Raw genomic sequence first — 19,761 nt, 5'->3', positions numbered from 1 at the left:
AACAAACTTAATTTAAGAGATTAAGTGCCATATAAATGAAGAAGGAAGAAAGAGGCAAATGTAAAGTGATTCTTGACTTTTTTGTAATATTAGTCATCTTACCTGACCTCTCTTTGAATTGTCAAAGTGTAGCAGTTTCAAGCCCTGCTTTACAGATGCAGAGACTGAAATCAGCATTCTTTCAAACATATCATGTCATAGAGAACATTTCTCCTTGTGTTGGGAGTATGAGAAAATTCACCTTGCAGAAAGGTTTGAACTAGGCTTAGAAGAACTGGTAGTAGCAAAATTGGGATAGCCTTCAAAGGCAAAAGGATAACAGGTACAATGAGAAGTTAAGAGAATAAAGTGGCAAGGATGGTTGAAAGTGACAGTGACTAGATTTATTCAAGTAGAATGTAAGAATTTTTCGGAGGAATTTGAGAGATTCATGTAGAATAATAACAAGTGAGATCATGAAGAGACTGGAAAACAGGAGATTTAAAGAATTTGGACTTTAACCTATAAGAGAATGGAGGAGCACCTGAAATTTGTGTGTGTGTGTGTGTGTGTGTGTGTGTGTGTGTGTGTGTATGAGAGAGAGACAGACAGACAGACAGAGATAGAGACTGAGACAGAGACAAAGGCAGGAATAGAGACAGACAGACAAAGACAGAGAGGTGGAGGTAGAGGGACAGAAAGACAGGGAGAAAGGGAGGGAAGGAAGGAGAGGGATGTTGGAGCTCAAATTTAGGCCTCTCACATGGGAGGCAAGTGTGCTACCATTGGGCTAACCCTCAGTCTAAGGAGCTAAAAGTTTAACAAATCATTGCATAGCCACTCTGCAAGGCCTTCTCTATACCAAACTCTGCGAATAGGGAAATAAATCAGACAGGGTTCCAACTGTCACAGAACTTCTAGGCTAATGGATATTTAATGCAAGATACTGACATGACTGGAGCTGAACTTTGTGAAAGTCTGGTGACATGAATGCAGTATGAATTAAAAATGAAGCAGAGAAAACTGGAGAGAGGAGACATGAGATCCTTGCAGTAAGCCAGGTAAGAAGTGATAAAGCTCTGGAGTCCGGTAGAGGGGATTACTGGGAGTGCCTTGGGCAATAAATTGCTTCATCACTGTAATTCCAAATTCCTCCAACTTGGCTCTCCCCAGATACTGTGAGGTCATCTTGGATGGAGCATGCTGAATCTGGAAGGGTAGTGATGTCACCAGAGAAAAGCCTACCCTGCTAAATTCTACATCTTATCTTATTTTGAATAAATCCACCACCCCAGCAAGGCTTAGGAAGTATCCCAAATAAACAACATACCATGTGAAAATATGACTATGGTTAAGACTTTTGGTCCATTATTAAGGTAATTGAACTAGCTCAGCCTAACTTATTTTTATTTAAAAGACTAATCAAACAAATTTCAGATGAACCACTGGAAACTCCCAAAGATTATACATTTGCTAAGCCTGCTTTTAAGCAGATGAAAGAGAACAAGGGTTGGACAGGATAAACAGACACAAAACATGTTTTGGAATCATTTTTGCACCCAAACATTAAACATCAAATGTTTCTGTCTTTAGTCTCAAGCCTCTGTTTATGCAATCTTCTCATCTAATTAGAGATTGGACAATGTTTAATGGGGTGGCTCAGTTCGTCAATTTTGGAAAGAAAACTTGGAATAAAATAGGCACTTATATGAGCAACATTATTGCACCTTCTTTAAAAGAAAATCTGAAGATGGGGATTTTCACAGTAGCTTGAATCCATTTTTACAGTAACAAAAATGTAACTCATATCTGCATTCATAACTTTCTAGGGGATTCTGCACAACCTATTTGGTTCTAGAAGCAAGAAGGCAGCATCTTGCTGATACTAAGAAGTTTCCTTCCTTCCTTAGTGTAAATTCCATACACTGCCCTTTTCCTGTGACATTTATCTCCTTTTGTTCATTCTCTGGAAAGAGATGGAGTATGACACTTCTCTCAATTGTCTGTCCAATATTGTTGATGGAGTCAGTTAATTTTAAAAACAAAAGAAAAAGGCAAGTAATACAACTGTACAGAAAGAAGAATGGAAGGAGAAAACATTGTAAAAAGAGAGCCAGAATCATGAAGATGAAAGAGGTATGGAGTCAAAAGTTAAAGCATTGGTTCTGCTACTTACTCACCATGTGATCCTGGGTATCTTGCTTTCAAAGAGTCCTTAAAAGAACCTGGTACATATTAAATAAGATGAGAGTTGCTCAATGTTTGAAGTTCAGGCCCCCCTAAAAAATATTTTGGCATTTTAAAAACTCTCTAGAGAGGTTAAGTAACTTGCCCAAATGTCAAAACAACTAGGAAGTAGGAGAATTTGTGTGAACTCCTAGGAAGTCTGGCTTCTACCCACAAATATGAGTAGTATGCCTTTCCCTAAATGTAGTGGGGGAATTTAAATTGTGGACTTAGAGTGCCTAGATTCTTGTAAGGCTCTTCCACTTACTTGTTCTATAACCTTGGGCATGTTATTTATTGCTTTGTCCCTGTCCTTCATCTGCAACATGTAAATGGTATTAATACCTACCTCATGGAGTGATTTGGATGACCAGAAGAGCTAATACATGTAAAGCAAATAACGTAGTTACTGTTTTTTAAATAGATCTCTCTCTCTCTCTCTCTCTCTCTCTCTCTCTCTCTCTCTCTCTCTCTTCTTGTTCATTTTATTGTGATAATTCTATTTAAGCATGCACTGAATAGTCTAGATTTTTGGTGGGCCCTTTTTTATAATCGCCATCATCTTGTTTTCCAATGTCTTTTTTTAAAATGTCTATCTTAAGATGTCTATTTCTCATCATTCACAATCCTCAGGTTCTCCAGGTCATACAGCTATTTGTTGTGGAGTACTAGAGTTATAGCAATGGAAGTAGAAAACGAGTCACTTCAACCATCAGTCACATAGGATGGTAAGGGTGAATGGCTGGGTAATCCAAGAAGCTGCTCATACAGGGCAGTGGTTATCACTTTATAACTAGAAGTCATACTTCTGGGTGCACACAAGTTCTGCTACTTCTTACCTGGGTAACACTTTGGTATTATTAGTTTTAATATTTGGTATTAATATTTCTGGGCCTACTTCTCAAAGTTGATGTGAGAATTAAATGATAGTCCATACAAGGTGGCAAAGTTTAGCACAGAACACTCAATAAGTGCTATCACCCTTATTGCTGAAAATCCTATGCTCTGAGTATGGAATCACTTTTTTAATATAGATTTTTCTAGGAAGTAACATATAGCCAACTTTCAGAACAGACTCTTCATAGCCTGCTGGTAACTGTGGTTAAATCCACTTCTCTATGTGTGTCAGGTACCTCACTAACTAGTAAAATCACCTAGCTGGTCAAAATGGTCTCCCGGGTTCCATGAACTCTGATATTCTACAATGTCCAGCCATTTCAAGTTCCTTTAGGTTTCAAGTTTGATCAAAGTTCAATATTTTACACCATTAAATTATTTTGGTATGTAGTTCAGTAAAAACATAGTAGAAACATTCTGATTTGAATGTGGGTAGCAGCCAATATGTATGGTTTTCCAGTTTTTGATTCATCATTTAATTTAATTACCTGGTTTAAGTTTGCACAAGATGAAAAGTTTTACTGCTTCCTTCAAATGAGGCCTCCGAACAACAGTGAGCAAAGAACCACTGAGTTAGAATCCAAGAGAACTGAGTTCATACCTTTGCTTTTTTGGTAGCTTTTGTCTTGACTACTTGGATAAGTCCCTACTCTTGTCTAAGCTTCCATAAACACTAAGATGAAAGGAGGAGGGGCAAGACCAGGTGATCTTTTCAGAGCCCTTTCCATTTCCTTGAAGAACAGGAATGTTGAGGGCAGCGAATGAAACCTGAGAAGTCATCAGGCTTTTAACTAGATAACTCAAACTTAGTATATGTCCCAAGTCGAACTCTTGATGTTTACCCCACCCTATGCACTTTCTCTACATGTATATAATATACACTATTTCATAAGTGGTGATTTCATTTTCCCAGTTGCTCATAAAAATTTTTGGCAATCATGTTTGTCTCATTTCATTTTCTAATAATGAATATCCAATCTGTAAGAATGTGCTTTTGGTTCTATCTCCAAATATATCCCAAATTCAGCTCCTTTTTACCTCTTCTAAGACACCATGATCTCCCACTTGAATCGCTGCAGTAGGCTCCGCTCCCTGTTTCACCTTTACTCTCCCAGTCTCTTCTCCACACAGACAGCAGGTAAACATATAAATGTATAATATATCAAAGAGGAATAGATGTTATGATGAAGGATTCTGTTAAACTTTAAATAAGATCAAATTACTCTGCTCAAAACATCAGAGTAAAATCCACAGTCCTAAGGAATGCTTGTGATGCCCCTTTTCTTTTGGTGTCATGCTCTATCAACTCTTCACTTACATAAGGTAGCCATATGGCTCCTCGCTGTATTCTATCACACCAAGTGTGCTCCTGCCTCAGGCCATTTGTGTTCTGTAATATTCTATCTCTAGATATCTTATGGGTCACTTCCTCATTTCCTTCAGCTTCTGCTCACATATCACCTTCCATAGTTAGGCCTCCTCTGACCAGCAAGTATAAAATGCCTCCATCAGTCTCTGTCTCATTCTCTGTTACATTACTCTTTGTGACCCTTACTACCCTCTAATGTAGTCTACATGTCTTCCCTCACTAAACTGTCAGCTATTTGGAGGTTTCTTCTCTGGCTTTTCATTGCTGTGTTATCGATGCCTGGTACAGAAGTTGGCATATAATAGGCACTCAATAAATATTTGCTGAATAAATTTAATCTGTAAACTAGAACAGCAAGTTTATTGGCACCCAGAACTCCCAGATAACCCAGTCCAGTGGATGGACAAAAGACCTAGAAGTCTTAAGAGTAGTGTTACCCTCGAGCAGCCAATTATGTTCCTTTGTGTCTCTGAACTTCATTGTTCTATGGATGAAGTAAAAAAAGATGTGGGATAAAACCAGGAAAACATAGTTTGAAGATGAAAGAGACTGAAATCTCAGATCTGCCACTGTGAAGCTGTTCAACTGTAGGCATATTACCTAACCTCTCTGAACATGTTTGCAACAGGAATAACAGTACTGTAACAGTATTAGTAGTGTGATACTCTAAACCTTGCCTACTTGTACAGAGTACAAATAAGAATGAAATGTAATAATGAAATATGAAACTTCTCTGTAAACTGCAAAGTGCTACAAGAATATATTCAATGTCACTGGCTGTTCCTTGATATACATGCATAAAAATGTATCAAGGAGTCAGTGTTACCAAGAATGTTTGGCACTTTGGAAAAGAACATCCAAGATGAAATACTAAGTACCACAGTAGCTTATTTATTTATTATCTCATGCCAGACAGTTCTGGTTCAAATTATCCTATGATAGAGTCTTGGTTATGTGTTGAAACCATTGAAGGAGGCCAACCACTCCCAGGACATTTGCAACCCACCTAGCAGTCAGATAGTGGAAGTACACTCCTACAAGCAGCTCAAACCTAGAGAAAATCCTGTAGAATCCCTAGTGGGGTAGGGTTCCCTAGCTGGGCATGGTGAAGTACACTTGTAATCCCAACACCCATGAGGGGGAGGCAGAAAAAGTGTTGTAAATTCAAGGCCAGCCTGGGCGACAGAGTGAGTTCAAGGCCAGTCTACATTACATAACATGACTGTCTCAAAACCAACCAACCAACCAAACAAACAAAAATGCTACACCATCTAACTAGTAAAATTTTTAAGAGATTGTCACATGTGTTTTACTCAAATTATTTTATTGATGCTTATTGTATTCCTCCTTTAATCAACATCCTGAAGATCAATTTATTTGTAAGCTCAAACCCAACCATCAAGACTAATGAAAACTTTAAGAACAGAGTAATTCTTGACTTGATCAAAATATTGGGTATCTTCACTCTATCTCACATTAAGCTCACCCTAACCCATTAATCATCCTCAAATCATTATTGTATTATTGCACACTTGTCTAGTCAAAGGCCTCAGAAAATGTCCCAACAAGTACAATGACATACCCAAATAAATTAAAGAAAAAACTAGTAATTAACTTGATTAAAGTGTTGCTGTTAAATAAATAAGCAAAAAGATTTCAACACCTTGCCCTAGTTTCCTTTGTCTTTCCAGAGTTATCACTTCCTGCTGCTAGATAGATTCCTCAAAACCTGTAATCTGTGGCTTGAATTTAGTTATGCCTCTACTATTTCCATAAAATTTAGAAGCAGCCCCAAGTAATAAATACTGCTAACCACTTTATTCTATATTGATCCTTTTTTTGCTTATGTTTAAAAACTCAGTATCTTACAGATAGAATCTCATCATAACGACATCCTATGAGGCCTTTTCCATTCTCTTTCCTTTCCTTCCCTTCCCTTCCCTTCCCTTCCCTTCCCTCCCTTCTTTCCTTCCTTCTTTCCTTTGTAATTTTCTCTTTTCTTTCTTTCTTTCTTTCTTTCTTTCTTTCTTTCTTTCTTTCTTTCTTTCACTAAAAGCTCCCCCATAGCAGTAATCTCAAGATTCTCAGTTGTGTTCTCTTTCCTTTTATTGTGTCATTTCTATTGCAATATAACTGATTCTTAATGAAAAGTAGTTGATTGTTATTCTTCTTTAAAGATAATTTCATCAGTGTAGTTGATAAAGTTAGCTATTAGGTTAAATAATACCTTTTGCTACATGTTTTGCTGTTCACTTACCATTATTAGGGCACTATAGCTATAGATATGAGCTCTAGCCTATAGTATTAGTGAGTCCAAAATTTAGTTCTTATGTAGATGAATTTTATCTTCGTATCATGGCTATGGAGTATATCCTTGAAGAGAAGCCTAAATTATATGTAAGTAAACAAACTAGTGCCCCATCTAGAAATAAATGCCTGGAGCAGCATCAGTTACTTTATGTACAGGACAGCATGGAAAATATAAAATTATGACTTCAATTGTTTGTACAATCTTAAACATAAACCAAATATAACCAGTGATTTCTATGACCTAGTTTACCTTTGTTACCTCTTCATATTAGTTTTCTATATAGAAACCAAAATTATTACTCACTCCCTTGCTAAAAGCTCCCATATATATACTGTTTAAAAAGGTACTATAAACTGCATAAACCTAATGAAGCTTCTTTCATGAAGCTTTCCAAATTACAGCATACCCAGAAACACTCTCCTCTTCCCCCAGGAAAACAATGGCATTATCATTTCTAATTCACAGTTGAGTAAAAATGAGAACAGAATCCCTACATGACCTTGATAAAGAACAAAATGAAATATGCTCTGACTTTCGGAGCAGTAGCAAAAACTCTTGCCCTTCAGTCTCACAGGTGTGTAGAACTCACGTACTTTAAAGAAGGTTATAGAATACAAGATCAATATTGAAAAATTGTATTTCTGCATAGTAGTAATGAAAAATAAGGAAAATAATTCTATTCATAGTAGTATAAAATACTATACTTAGAAATAAATTTAATAAAATAAGTGTAAAACTTATGTTTGAAAAACTATAAAACATTTCTGGAAAATTTTTTAAAAACTTCAAATAAATGGGAAGACATCTTATATTCACATATCAGAAGACAACATCTTTAAGATGGAAATAACCACAAATTGTGCCACAGAGTCAGTATCATTGCTATCAGAATCTCAGCTAGCGTACTTGTAGAAATTGGCAGACTAATGCCCCCCATTTATATGAAAACCCGAAGGGCCCACAAAAGCCCAAATAATTTTGAGAAAGAAAAGTGGAAGGGATCACTTTCTCTTTCCAATGCTTACTAAAAATCTACAAAAATCAAGACAGGGTAGTACTAGCATAAAGACAGTCTGATAGATCAATGGGCTATGATTGAGCCCCCCAAATAAACCCTCACATTTATGGCTAACTAATTTTGCACAAAAGATGTTAAGATATTTAAATGGAGAAAATTTCAACAAATGATTCCACTGTGGCTGGGTGTATGCAAAAGAATGAAGCAGAATCTCCATTTCACATCACAATAAACATTAAGTCAAAACTGATCATGGATGTAAACAAAAACAGCTAAAATAATAAACTAACCCTTAGAGAAAACAGGTTTAAATCTTTGTAACTCTGGTTTAGGAAAAGCCTTCTCAGATATGACACCGAAATGGTAAGTCAAAACAAAACAATGTAGATAGACTGAAATTCATCAAACTTAAAAATTTCTCTGCTTCAGTGGATCACATCAAGAGAGTGAAAAGACAAAACACAACATGTATAAAAATATTCATAAATCATAATCAATTAAAACATATATATCTAGAATATGCAAAAAATGATTACAAATCAGTAATAAAATAAGCTCAAATAACCCAAGTACAAGTGACTAAATGTTAAATGGACATTTTCCAGTAAGTATATGAAAAGGTGTTGAATATTATAGTTGCTAAGAAGATACAAATCAAAAAATAGTGAGCTACTACTTCATAACAATAAGAGAGCTACAATCAAGAGATGATAACAAGTGCTGGCAAGATGTAGAGAAAAGGGAATCTTAATATATTCTTGGTAGGTTTGTTAGATGGTGAAGCCACTTCTGAAAATAGTTTGGCAGATCTTCAAAAAGTTAAACACACAGGTACCACATGACACAGAAATTTCACTGTTAGATATGTAACCTAAAGAGTTAAAAATACATATCTGTAAAAAACCTGTACATGAATGTTTGCACCATTATTATTAAAAAGTCAAAAAATGGAGACAACCCAAAATTTGTCAACAAATACATACATAAAATGCAGCAAATCTATACAATGGAACATCACTTAACTATAAAAAATAATGAAATTATTGATACATGCATCAATATGAAGCCTGAAAACATTTTATACAAAAGAAGTGAGTCACAAAAGACCCCATAATGTATGATTTCATTTATATGAAATGATAGAATAAACAAATCTGTTGATACAGAAGATAGGTTAATGGTAGCTCACAGTTGGGAGCAGGTAGTAGAGCAATTGCTAAAGTAAAGATCTTTTTTTTTTTTTTTTTAGTTTTTTTTTTAATTTTTATTTATTTGAGAGAGAGAGAGAGAGAGAGAGAGAGAGAGAGAGAGAGAGAGAGAGAGTGGTGTGTGTGTGTGGCCAGCTCAGCCCACCAGGGGGCGGGGCTGGCTGGCATGTGGTGCTGGGGGATTGAACCGCGGTCCCTGATGCTTTGCCAAGCTTGTTCTAAGTAGGTGCCTTAGACCACTGAGCCATCTCTCCAGCCCTAAAGTATCTTTTGGGTGATTAAAATTTTCTAAAACTGATTTTGGTAGGGTTTTCATAACACAATGCATTAAAAACAATTGAATTATATACTTTAAATGGGTAAATTGTACAGATTATGACGTGCACCTCAATAAAGCTGTTATAGATAAAACAAAATTCAGACACCACATTATCTACATTGAAAGCACTCTCCAGTGACCAAAATTTTAATACTGTGAATTTTTCTAAATGAGCCACCTTTAACCCTTATGAGGCTTGCTGATTAGAAGCAAGAATCAGTTTTAGAGTGAAGTGGTGGCATCACTCATGAGTATGCAAGCAGTAATTCACATACTGTCACCTTAAAAAATCATTAAATGTAGCCCTTGTTGAGCAAATTATTATTAGAATCAAGCGGGAAGTTTCCAGAAGAAAAAGCTGCAAGTTCTTCTCCAAAGTTTCCCCAGATGGTAAATGAATATCATGGAAAATACAATTGTTTCTCTTCCCTCAATTACAACTCACCCTAGTCTACTCAAACTTACAAGAGAACTTGTAAATAAACTGAAAAATACTGAGATTTCTTTTTAAAAAAATACCATATAACTTTAAGATTTCATAAATTTTCTTCCCTATGAAGGACAACCAATGTTGGTTACTGTAGAGAACTTTACAATTAAAAGTTAGTTCTGTATAGGATGAGGATGACAGTTTGAATCAACATCTCAAACCTTGGTGGAATGCTGGTAGGGACACACTGAAGTAGAATAATTTCTTTAATCTTGTTTTTAGTTTTCAAATCATTGATTTACATGTAGCTTGAGCAAATCATTCCAGTTGGACACATCTATGAGCACCCTCACATGCATATTAGGGCCTGCTAGTGCACACCCATTTCTCAACCAGAGCAGTGTGGAAAGTAAAAAGGGTCCCATTTTTCTTAGGGCCTGAGAGAAGGTTATCAATAGGGACAGTAGACACATTTCTAAGTCCTCAAGCCATACAGTTTTATTCCTTCTACAACTGTTGAATCACCCTCTAACCTCAAGTTTAAAATGTTCTGCCATTTATATTGCAATCTCCTCAGAACCTGGTGCTACAGTCTTCAGAAAAAGATGCTACAGTTGATTTGATCTGTTGCTATCCAAAGTTTTCTAAAGAAAAAGTTTTAGGAGTTTGTCACAGGTCCAATGAGAAAAAATATCCTGAAAAGTAGAAAGAAGAATATTTCAATGTTATAATCTTGAAAGGAATGGAAAAAAAGAAAAATTCTGGATAAGCAGCACTTAAGGAAGCTGCAGACAAAGAGAAAATGGTAGTGGTTGGGGGTATGGGAAGAATTCCTTTTGTCTCTATCACCAGCCTCACAGAACTTGATTTTTCTGTTTGCTTTGTATTTTTTTCAGAAACATGATTTCAGGTTTGGCTATAAAAGAAACCCCTTTCATGTGACACATGACCCACATTCTGTTCTCCGTATGAGCAGATTTCTGAATGAAATTGGTTTTCTTGATATCACCATTAGTAATAATAATAAAATTATCCACATGCAACTCACATGATCCTATCAAGGTACATGTGTGAGTCAAAAGACCAAAGATATTTTTTTGTTTAAATACATAGATGTGTACCAGATGAAATAAATTACTACAGCAAGAAAAACAGCTAACAAGGAAAATTATATGTGCCACAAAATTCAATATATAATTTCAAAATTTACAGCTTAAAGAATTATACTCTGATGAGGAAAAATTAGTGCTGATAAGGAAGCACTCCAAAGTGACCCTGCAATTGGAAGGCTGCAAGCTTCTTTGAAAACATTTCCCACAGATGTTTATCTTTGCTGAGCTGAAAGATAGTTTGTGAACAAGCAAGAGGTATTTTCTATGATTACACCATATGGATACTTAAAATCAGGGACTGCAACTGAGTGTGATTGTGTTGTCTTTTATTTTTTATTACTGAGATTCAGACAGAACTCACAAAAATTTGCTAACCCCAGAGAAAGGATGCGTCTGCCTAACATAGTGACCTCAAGCCTACCTACAGAAACCATTAGTTTGCCTTCATCCCAAAGTAAAAATTCCACTTTACAAAACAAATTGCTCTTTCTAATGTACTCATGAAAAAAACTGCTTGATAAATGGGGCATGGAGTGGAAATAAAAAGAGGAATGAATAAAATGCTATATCTTGAAAAATATAATAGCTAAAGGCAGGATTTGCCAATCTCAAAGCACCACTAAAATATTATTTATTTGAAGACTATAACATACTACTAAAAGAAAACGTGTCTTTTTACATTTGAAGAATTTCTCTAACCTCCAACTATTTATTCCTACATTGGCTCCCTTGGGCTCAAACATTCAAGAATAAATATTTGCCATATAATTTGTGCTGCTCCCTAAGATATAAGGGGCTCTATTTCTGTGGAAGGGGGCAGCAGTCAATTAAGGTCAGTCTTTGATCTCTCTGGGAAGACAGCTCTATAAAATACCATCAGGGTTGCAAACAAGCCCCATCATTTTTTATTATTCCTTCTGTTCAAAACACATTCTAAAGTAAGTAAAACTAAGACCACCTTGGGCTTCTGTCCTGCTCTCTGCAGAAACATTATTGACGTATATGAATGCAGTTATTGGGGAAATTACTAAGGCTTTAAAAAAATCCCTCAACCAGTTAGCTAAGGTGCATGAGCAGTTACACAGAAGGAAAATGAAGGAACACAACAGGTTTATGGAAGCCTCTAGAATTTTGAGACTTAAAGTCAGCACATAATGCATGTAATACAGAGAGGGAGGAAGCTCTCCATTTGGGCTTTAAAAAATCTACTGATTTTTCATCAAAATCCTATGAATCTATGTGCTCCTACGAATTTAGGGACAGTAGAAGTTAAAAAAAAAGTATTTCAACTTTTAGTGAGAAACTGATTGCATCCTGATTAAATTAATTAATTTTAATAAACTTATTCAAAGATTTTCTGTATCCTAGAAACTGAAATTGTCAACTGACCTAGCAGAACCATCAGTTTTACCTCTTACTAGACTCTTCATATCCAGTTCAATGATCACAAACCAGGAAAACTGAAAATAATGTACTTTCTGGGTATTGCTAAATTCTCACTAGTTGAGCAGTATCAAGGAGAAATCAAGCTATGATGGTCTTCCTGATAGAGAAATATTTTTCAGTATGACTTAGAATAAAATCACCAAGCTTATTATCAACCTGATTGAAAGAACTTTTGCTCCCTATAGCTGCTTGGTTGAAAGGCTGTAAATTTGAAGACACATATTTCTAAGCAAACAACCATTTCCTCTCTTCAATTTAAGTGGTAGGACATGCAGATGATGGAAGTTTCCAGTGATTGGATTTGTATCCAATCATTGTAGATCAAGAAACACCTTAGACATTTCCCCCCAGATTAGAAGAGAGATTTAACTCTACTGATCACCATATACACACAGAGAGGAAAAAAAAAACCCTACCAAGTAAACCTGTTCTCATAAAATGAAGATCTTTTATACCCCAATACAGCCCATTGCAAAATAAACACTCTAAATTCACTGGAAAAAAATTTAATAATATTAAAAGAACCTTTTGAAAATCTTGTAAGCCAAACCATAAAATCCTAATAGAAAGTGAAGCCTAGGAAGAGACAGTTACTCTGACATCAGGAAAATACTATTTTATGAAGCCATGTCCTTCTGTGTTTTCTAACATTTCTGACATGCTCCAAGAACAGAAGCACAGATTAAAGGAGGGAAATTGTTAGATTTTAAGTCAACAAAGTAGTATACTAGTGTACACAAATTTTGAAAAAGTCTCATGTAAAAGAAAATACCTATGGTAACATAGAATAAGATAGAAGTCCATGCGGTCCTTAGCACCTGATCTACGACCTGAGTATTCTCCAGTAAATACTCTTTCTCACCAGATAAATGAATATCCTAACTTGCAGAGGAGAAAACAAACAAACAAACTTCAACACAGTATATAAGAAATTCAAAAGACAGATAGAATTTTTTAATAAATTCTGGCCACTTTTCTCATGCCCTAATTAAAACTCTGAGGCAAGATTATGGCTCATAGGTCACATGCAGGGTTTACTCCCTTTATTACCACCAACAAATGTTTTCAAAATGTAGGCATGTCCTTAAAATGAAAGAATATAATGAAGTGCCTAAATCTCTCTTCCTGTACAGATTTATGAGCATACTAGAATAGCTGGAAATATAAAATTTTCTCCCAACAGTTTCATAAATTAGATTCAAATCTGACCATATTTTCATTAAAAGACCATTCTCCTTCTTGTGGATCTGATGCAAACTTGAAGTAGGGGGCTGTGGATTTGTTATAATAATACACAGCAAGAACACTTTGCAAGATAAAACAGACCCAAGCAATCCCTTCTAACTTAATCAACCAATGATAAGAAAGTAGTAGTAGCAAAATTTGCCCAGGCTTTACCAAGAAATTTGCTTCTCTACCTGCTCTAAAAGTGCCTGGTTGGATTCTGCCCACGGACCTCCAGCCCTGGATGGAAAACACCATTAGTTGCTTCCAGGGAAGGCGTATCACTCTCTCAACAGGGCCCCTCAGCACCCAGAAACTACGTTATTTTTTTTAACGGGAATTCCATTCTGTCTCTTTGGAGGAGACGGAGCTAAGACCACTTGGCTGGTCTTTCGACCAGTATTTTTCAGACTGACTATGGCCTAAAAGATGAACAATAATTGACCCAAGGAAGAGAAATTGTTCCTATTTTTGTTTGAGGTCCTAGGACTTTGAGGTTGGAAAGGAAAAAAGAAGTGGAGGGTTTACAGGGCTTATTCGCTGAAAGTGATCAGTGCAATCAGGTTTGGAGCCTGCGGGACCCGGAGTGCCAGAAGGTAGAACATTTTAGGCTGCTGGGGGAGTTGGAATTTGGAAGGACACTAACCAGCGCCTAGGGCGAGCAGCAAAGACTCTGCTTTAAATGTTGACAGGAGGAGAGTCCAACGAAAGGCTTCAGGTTTAGGGCAGCTTTTCCTATAGGGCTGGGTTGAGACCCCTGAGTCTAAGTGTTCTCTGGAGGAAGAATAGCTAGCTTATGAGATTCCCAAGAAAGCAGAGCTACTTTGTGCCCTGGGCCTAAAGGCTACAGTTCTGGAAAGAGAAACTTACCGCATGTCTCCGTAAGGTCCGGAGTAGCTCTCCATCCAGGGTCCCATCTCGCTTTTGACACAACTGGGACTGTGATAGGGCACTCTACTGGCCATGCTACCGGGGTACCACACATCGGTTGCAGGAAAGTCACCTTCCTGACCCGCCAGCCCCTGTGGTGGCCGAGCATAACCATAGGGGGCTACAGAGCCTGCTTCTCCGGCGCTGCCGCTGCCACTCCCTCCACACGGTCCATACAACTGGCCTTCCTCAGCTGTGAAAAGAGTGTGCCAGGAAGATGAGGCAGTGGCTGAGGGTGACCCAGAGCTGGGTCCTGGGGCACCCCCGCCATGCAGGCTCGCCAGGTCTCCATAGCGGCACTGTGCAGCTGCGGCAGCCCAGGCGCTGCTGTAGTCCAGTGGGTTCTCCAGCTTGATGCGGGTGTGCGGATGGAGAGGTTGTGGAGGGGGTGGAGGCCCGGCCAGGGGCATCGGAAAGTTGTAGTAGTCGCGACTCTGGTAAGATGCTGCCTCCTCCAGTGCTCCAGACTTGTAGAGAGACAGGGTGGAGGGCAGTTCGAGTGTCCCAGAGCTCTCTGCTTCGCTACTGCCAGAGCAGCCCAGGCTTTCACCGTCTAGTCCTTTGGAGTAACCTCCCTTGAAAGAGGAATAGTCAACAGTCTCGTCAGTGCCTTTGCCTGGGCTGTCATTCAGCAGAGAACCTTTGCACTCGGCCAGTGGGGCACAGTGAGTGTGTCGAACAGCAGGTGGACCTCCCAGGAGCGGAGCATACATGCAGTCTCCCCGAAGCTGTTCCCCAGGACTCAGATGCTCCAATGCCTCCACACCTAAGCCCATGGACACAGACACTGCCTTACACAACTCCTTGGCGCTGTCAGATATGGTGGAATTGACCCCTAGGTAACTGTCCTTGGAAGAGGTGGCAGCCCCAACTGCCTCTCTTACTCTGCCGCTGGTTTCAGATACCACTTCTAGCTGCTGTTGCTGCTGCTGCTGTTGCTGCGGTGGCTGCTGCGGCTGGGGCTGAGGCTGAGGCTGCTGTGGCTGCGGCTGCTGCTGTGGCTGCTGAAGAAGCTGCATGGTGCTGGCTTCACTCAGGATGTCTTTAAGGTTGGCAGAGCAGCTGGTTAAGCTGGGGAAAGTGGGGCCCAGCAGAGACAACGTGGATGGGGCAGCTGAGTCATCCTCGTCCGGAGGTACTGGCGGCTGCTGCGGCAACCCCTTGCTGGTGGGCACAGAGGTTCCAGACTCTGAGAGACAGCCCCTCTCAGGGTGGCCCTCAGAGGTTGAGTGTTGTTGTGAAGGCTGATGTTCTTCCTCCAGGGCCAGGTAGCCTGTGGGGCCTCTGATGTGAGCTTGGGGAGAGCCATCCTCACCCTGCTGCGGTTGCCGGGGGCTGGTCTCCTGCTGCTGCAAATGGGCGCCTAGAGGTGCTGTGCTATCGGCCTCAGGGTGCCGGGACCCCGGGGTCTGGATCACTTCTCGCACGCTTTGGAACAAATTTTGGAAAGCTCCTCGAAAGGCCTTGGACGGCGGCCGGGGGTAGACCCTCCCCAGCCCTAACTGCACCTCCATCCTAGAGCTTGGCTGACTCTTTGATCTAATTCCCTTACACTCTCTTCCCTTGTCTTGCTCAGAAGAGTTCAACAGGCTGTGATGATGAGATCGCCACAGCTAGCTGCCCACCTGATGAAAGCTCTAGAGAAGAAAACTTGCAGGAGAGAAAAAAAAAAGCAACAACAAAAATAAAAGAAGCAAAAAGCGCTCAGACAGCCTCAAAGTGTCATACAGAGAAAGACACGAACTGAGCAGGGGTAGGATCAACCTGGCTTAGGCTCTGAGTCTGTCCCTGAACACTTAAAGGGTAGTCAAAAGATGCTCAAAAATTTGGGGAAAGGGTCCTCTGTTTTCCAAGTTCAAGCTCCAGTGAAGCAGGTGCAAATAATAATTGTTTTTTTATTATTATTATTTGGTTTTGTTTTGCGTAAAACTACTGAAGCCCTGAGAGTCTTTTCATCTTTTGATTTTTGGCTCCGCACTCTTGAGTGGGGGTTGGGGAAGGCAGGAAGAGGTGAAGAGGGAGTGTACAAGGGGCACTCCTTCCGTGCTGCTTAATGAGCCAGGTCCTGGCTGCAGCGCTATAGCCCAAAGAGTTCCCCACTCTCCAGGTTTCCAAAAGCTTTCTTTGCAACGTGCAGCTAGATCACCAGCTCTCAGCCTAAGGGAGAAACCTCTGCAAACCGGAGGGCAGCACTGTGCAGACTGGGGTGAAGGGGAGAGGTGGGGGCAGACGGAGAGTAGCAGGCAGAAGCAGTTGTGGGAGTGGAGACAGGGGTGGGGGTGGAGGAGAGGAGGACAAAGGCAGCGGTCAGTCCTACCCGGCACTTTCCTGGCTTCCTTCTAGTCTCTAGCAGCTTTTAGAAACTTCACCGAAAAGGAAAGGGCAGCTCCGGGGCGGCGGCTTCGAAGCCGCCGCGCTGCAACAGGCTTTGGCAGCAGTCAGAGTCGAGCTGGGGCTGGCGCTGTGCGTTCCTTCGTCTCCTGTTTTCGGCACCGGAGCCACTTGCTCGATCTTTTTCCCTCACTCGCCTCCTCAGCCTCCAGGCTTGCTCCGGACCCCTCTGGCTCTCCCTGCAGGCTGACTCCCTGGAATCTCCGAGGGAGCGCTGGGAGGTAGAGAGCAAATGCAACAGTTTGCGAGTCTGTCCCGCCCCCGCCAGGCGGGCCTCCTTGCCTTCCCACCTCCTTTCTCCCTGCCCTCCCCTTTCTTTTTCTCCCCTCCCCTCACCGCAAGCTAGCACTGCTTTTCTGGAGAAACAAGTGCTGGCTCAGTGTGGGTAAGAGCCAGAGAGGCTCTCTCAAGCCCTAGAAGACCCCTGCTCCTGAATACCCCTATTTTCCTGTACTACACTTTAGGCACTCCAGCAGAAGCTTTAGCTTGGAGCTTTATTTTAAGAACAGGGCAACTAAAAGACCAGCACTAAGTAGATTTGATTCCAAAGGCCATTCCCAAGAGAGACGCTTGCGGAGGGAAGGGGTTGGAGTGCTTACTAATGCCTGCCAGGGCTTCTTTTCAGCGCCTATAGGGTCCTATACAAGGGAACGACTTCAACATACCATATTAAGGAGCAATCTACCGCCATCCCAGCAGATAGTAAAATCTTTGAGATTCCTCCATAGGGCAAAATTGGACCTGTTGGCAAGGTACCATTTGCTCTAGGAACCCTCAGAACCAGGAACTAGAGTTCATTTCTACTCTGGTCTCTGTCCCTTTTTCCTGTCTGGAATTGCCTCTAAACAGCATTTTTTCACCTATCCAAACTTGAAAAGGACAAACTCATGGAGACAGGCAAACGCACACACAGCATAAACATTTTCCCTGTATATATTTGTTCTTGGTTTTATCTAGACCTTTTCAAACATTTACTTGCACACAAGCTAGTGGATTTCTAAGCTGTCTTTACATATTTTAAGTTTCCAAAGGGTCCAATAATACAAGAAATGCAGCCAATATATGGCTGGCTTATGAGGGAATTCCCAGAGCTCCGGTGTAAAGTAGAAGAGACAAGTGGGAAAGGAAAGGGAGAAGAGAAGGAGAGGTAGACTTGGAAGGAAGATACCCTACTAGGAAAGTCCTGGGCCTCCCTAGCTTTCAAATTCCTAAGATTTCTGCATCTGCACAGGTCTTTGTTTCCCAAATGACACATGGAGATTTTCTTCTGAGACACTTCCACATTTTACAGGCTTTTACAGCATAAAAAAGATTATAGCTTTATTTATTGTAGCACAGCAAAACATCATGGACATTTACGAACCTTAACCAAGGATGGTAACTCAAAGCTACAGGCAAAAAAGAGTATGATCAGCTCTATTATACAGATGAATAAGCCAAATCAAGGATATAATTTGTTCTTGTGTTCCACATTGAAAAACTTAAACCAGTCTTCGACCCTATTGCTGTATTACCTAGACTCCAACAATCTCATAGGAACTTGGAAAAGGGCTATAAATGGACCTTCTAGAACACAAAGACCTGAGAGGACCTTTTCACTTTAAAGGAGCTGAAATCTCATCTACTGATATTTCAATAGTTGCAGCCATACCTGGGCAAATCACAATCATGACTTTTTTTTTAGGTATCTCACAGATCACTCGTTATGCTAAAGAAGTGGTCTTATAAAACCTATAAGCTATTTTAAAAAATAAATCTCAGCTAGGCATGGAGGCACACAGCTGTAACACTGGAAGGTTGGGGCAAGAGGATCACAATTTGAGCCCAGCCTGTGCAACTTAAAGACTTGTGATAACTTGTCTCAAAAAAAGTCTGGGAATGTAGCTTGGTCAAAGATCATGAGTTCAACCCCCAATATCACAAAATAAATAAAGAAAATAAATTAAGATGAGAAACAATTTTCTAAGGTTACCCTTTGAATAAATGGCAATCCAAGAGGCATTCAAATCCAGGTTAGAAAGATTCTAAAGTTTATGTTGTCTTCACAGCTCCAAAATTGTCTTCACAGTTTCCTCATCAAAAAATGGTACCTAATTGCTTTTTCCCTCAGAAAAAAAGATGTAAAAATAAGAGATATGTGTCTAGAACAAATTTTTAAATGAGACACCATTCTAAAAATCTGAAGAATTTCTCTTTAGAGTGAAACAAACTATCAACAGTTGTATCAGTGTCAAGAAAGCTAATAACTCTAAGCATAGTATAGGAATATGCTTGATTGACTGATTGTAGTACTAGGGCTGCTACAATGAGCTATATCCCCAGACTTTCTTTAAAATTTTGAAACAGGGTCTCACTGAATCACTAAGCTGAATAGCTTAGGCTCTAACTTGTGATTCTCCTGCCTCAGCCTCCTAGAGTGTTGAGATTGCAGATGTGTGCCAGCAACTTCAGTCTTTATTTGAATTTTAAACTCTGAACCCATTGTCTCAAGTCTTATTTTTTTCATGTTGTTAAAGAAACAGATATTAAATGATATTACATAAATTCAATATATATAGCAGATTTCTAATTTATTCTTTCTCCTATTCTTTGCAATTTTTTTAGCACTATCAGGGGTATCTTTTCAGGTTAATCTAGTTGTGACTAAATGTCTATCATGGGCTTCCTCTGCAACTTCAAGCAGATTTTGTAAATGGAATAACATTCCCTTTTTCCATCTGGAAAAATGAATTCATCTTTGGAAAATGTTGGATATTTGCCAAGTTCTGTGAATTTTATCTTCCAATATGTTACAAATCTGATCACTTCTCTTCATGTTTCCTACTTGTGAACTGATTCAAGAGCATTCTTTTCATACAAAACAACTGTATATGGTCTCCCTGCTTCTATTTTTACTTTGTC

The 19,761-nt window shown here is 39.4% G+C and overlaps 1 protein-coding gene across 2 annotated transcripts in view; it reads right to left on the bottom strand.

Moving 5' to 3' along the window:
* Ar (androgen receptor) overlaps window positions 1–17,073 on the bottom strand; it is a 254,666-nt gene extending 237,593 nt beyond the window's left edge. For both annotated transcript variants that reach the window (XM_004644511.2, XM_023704705.1), the window contains exon 1: window positions 14,410–17,073. In XM_004644511.2, coding sequence (XP_004644568.1) covers window positions 14,410–15,983 — 1,574 coding nt within the window. In that variant the 5' untranslated portion in view covers window positions 15,984–17,073. The remainder of the gene's footprint in view (window positions 1–14,409) is intronic.
* Between the last annotated feature and the right edge of the window lie 2,688 nt (window positions 17,074–19,761).

This window comes from Octodon degus, unplaced genomic scaffold, assembly GCF_000260255.1.
Source record: "Octodon degus isolate 3935 unplaced genomic scaffold, OctDeg1.0 scaffold00201, whole genome shotgun sequence".
In the NCBI taxonomy this organism is placed as follows: Eukaryota; Metazoa; Chordata; class Mammalia; order Rodentia; family Octodontidae; genus Octodon; species Octodon degus.
This window is presented reverse-complemented; position numbering and strand designations above follow the sequence as displayed.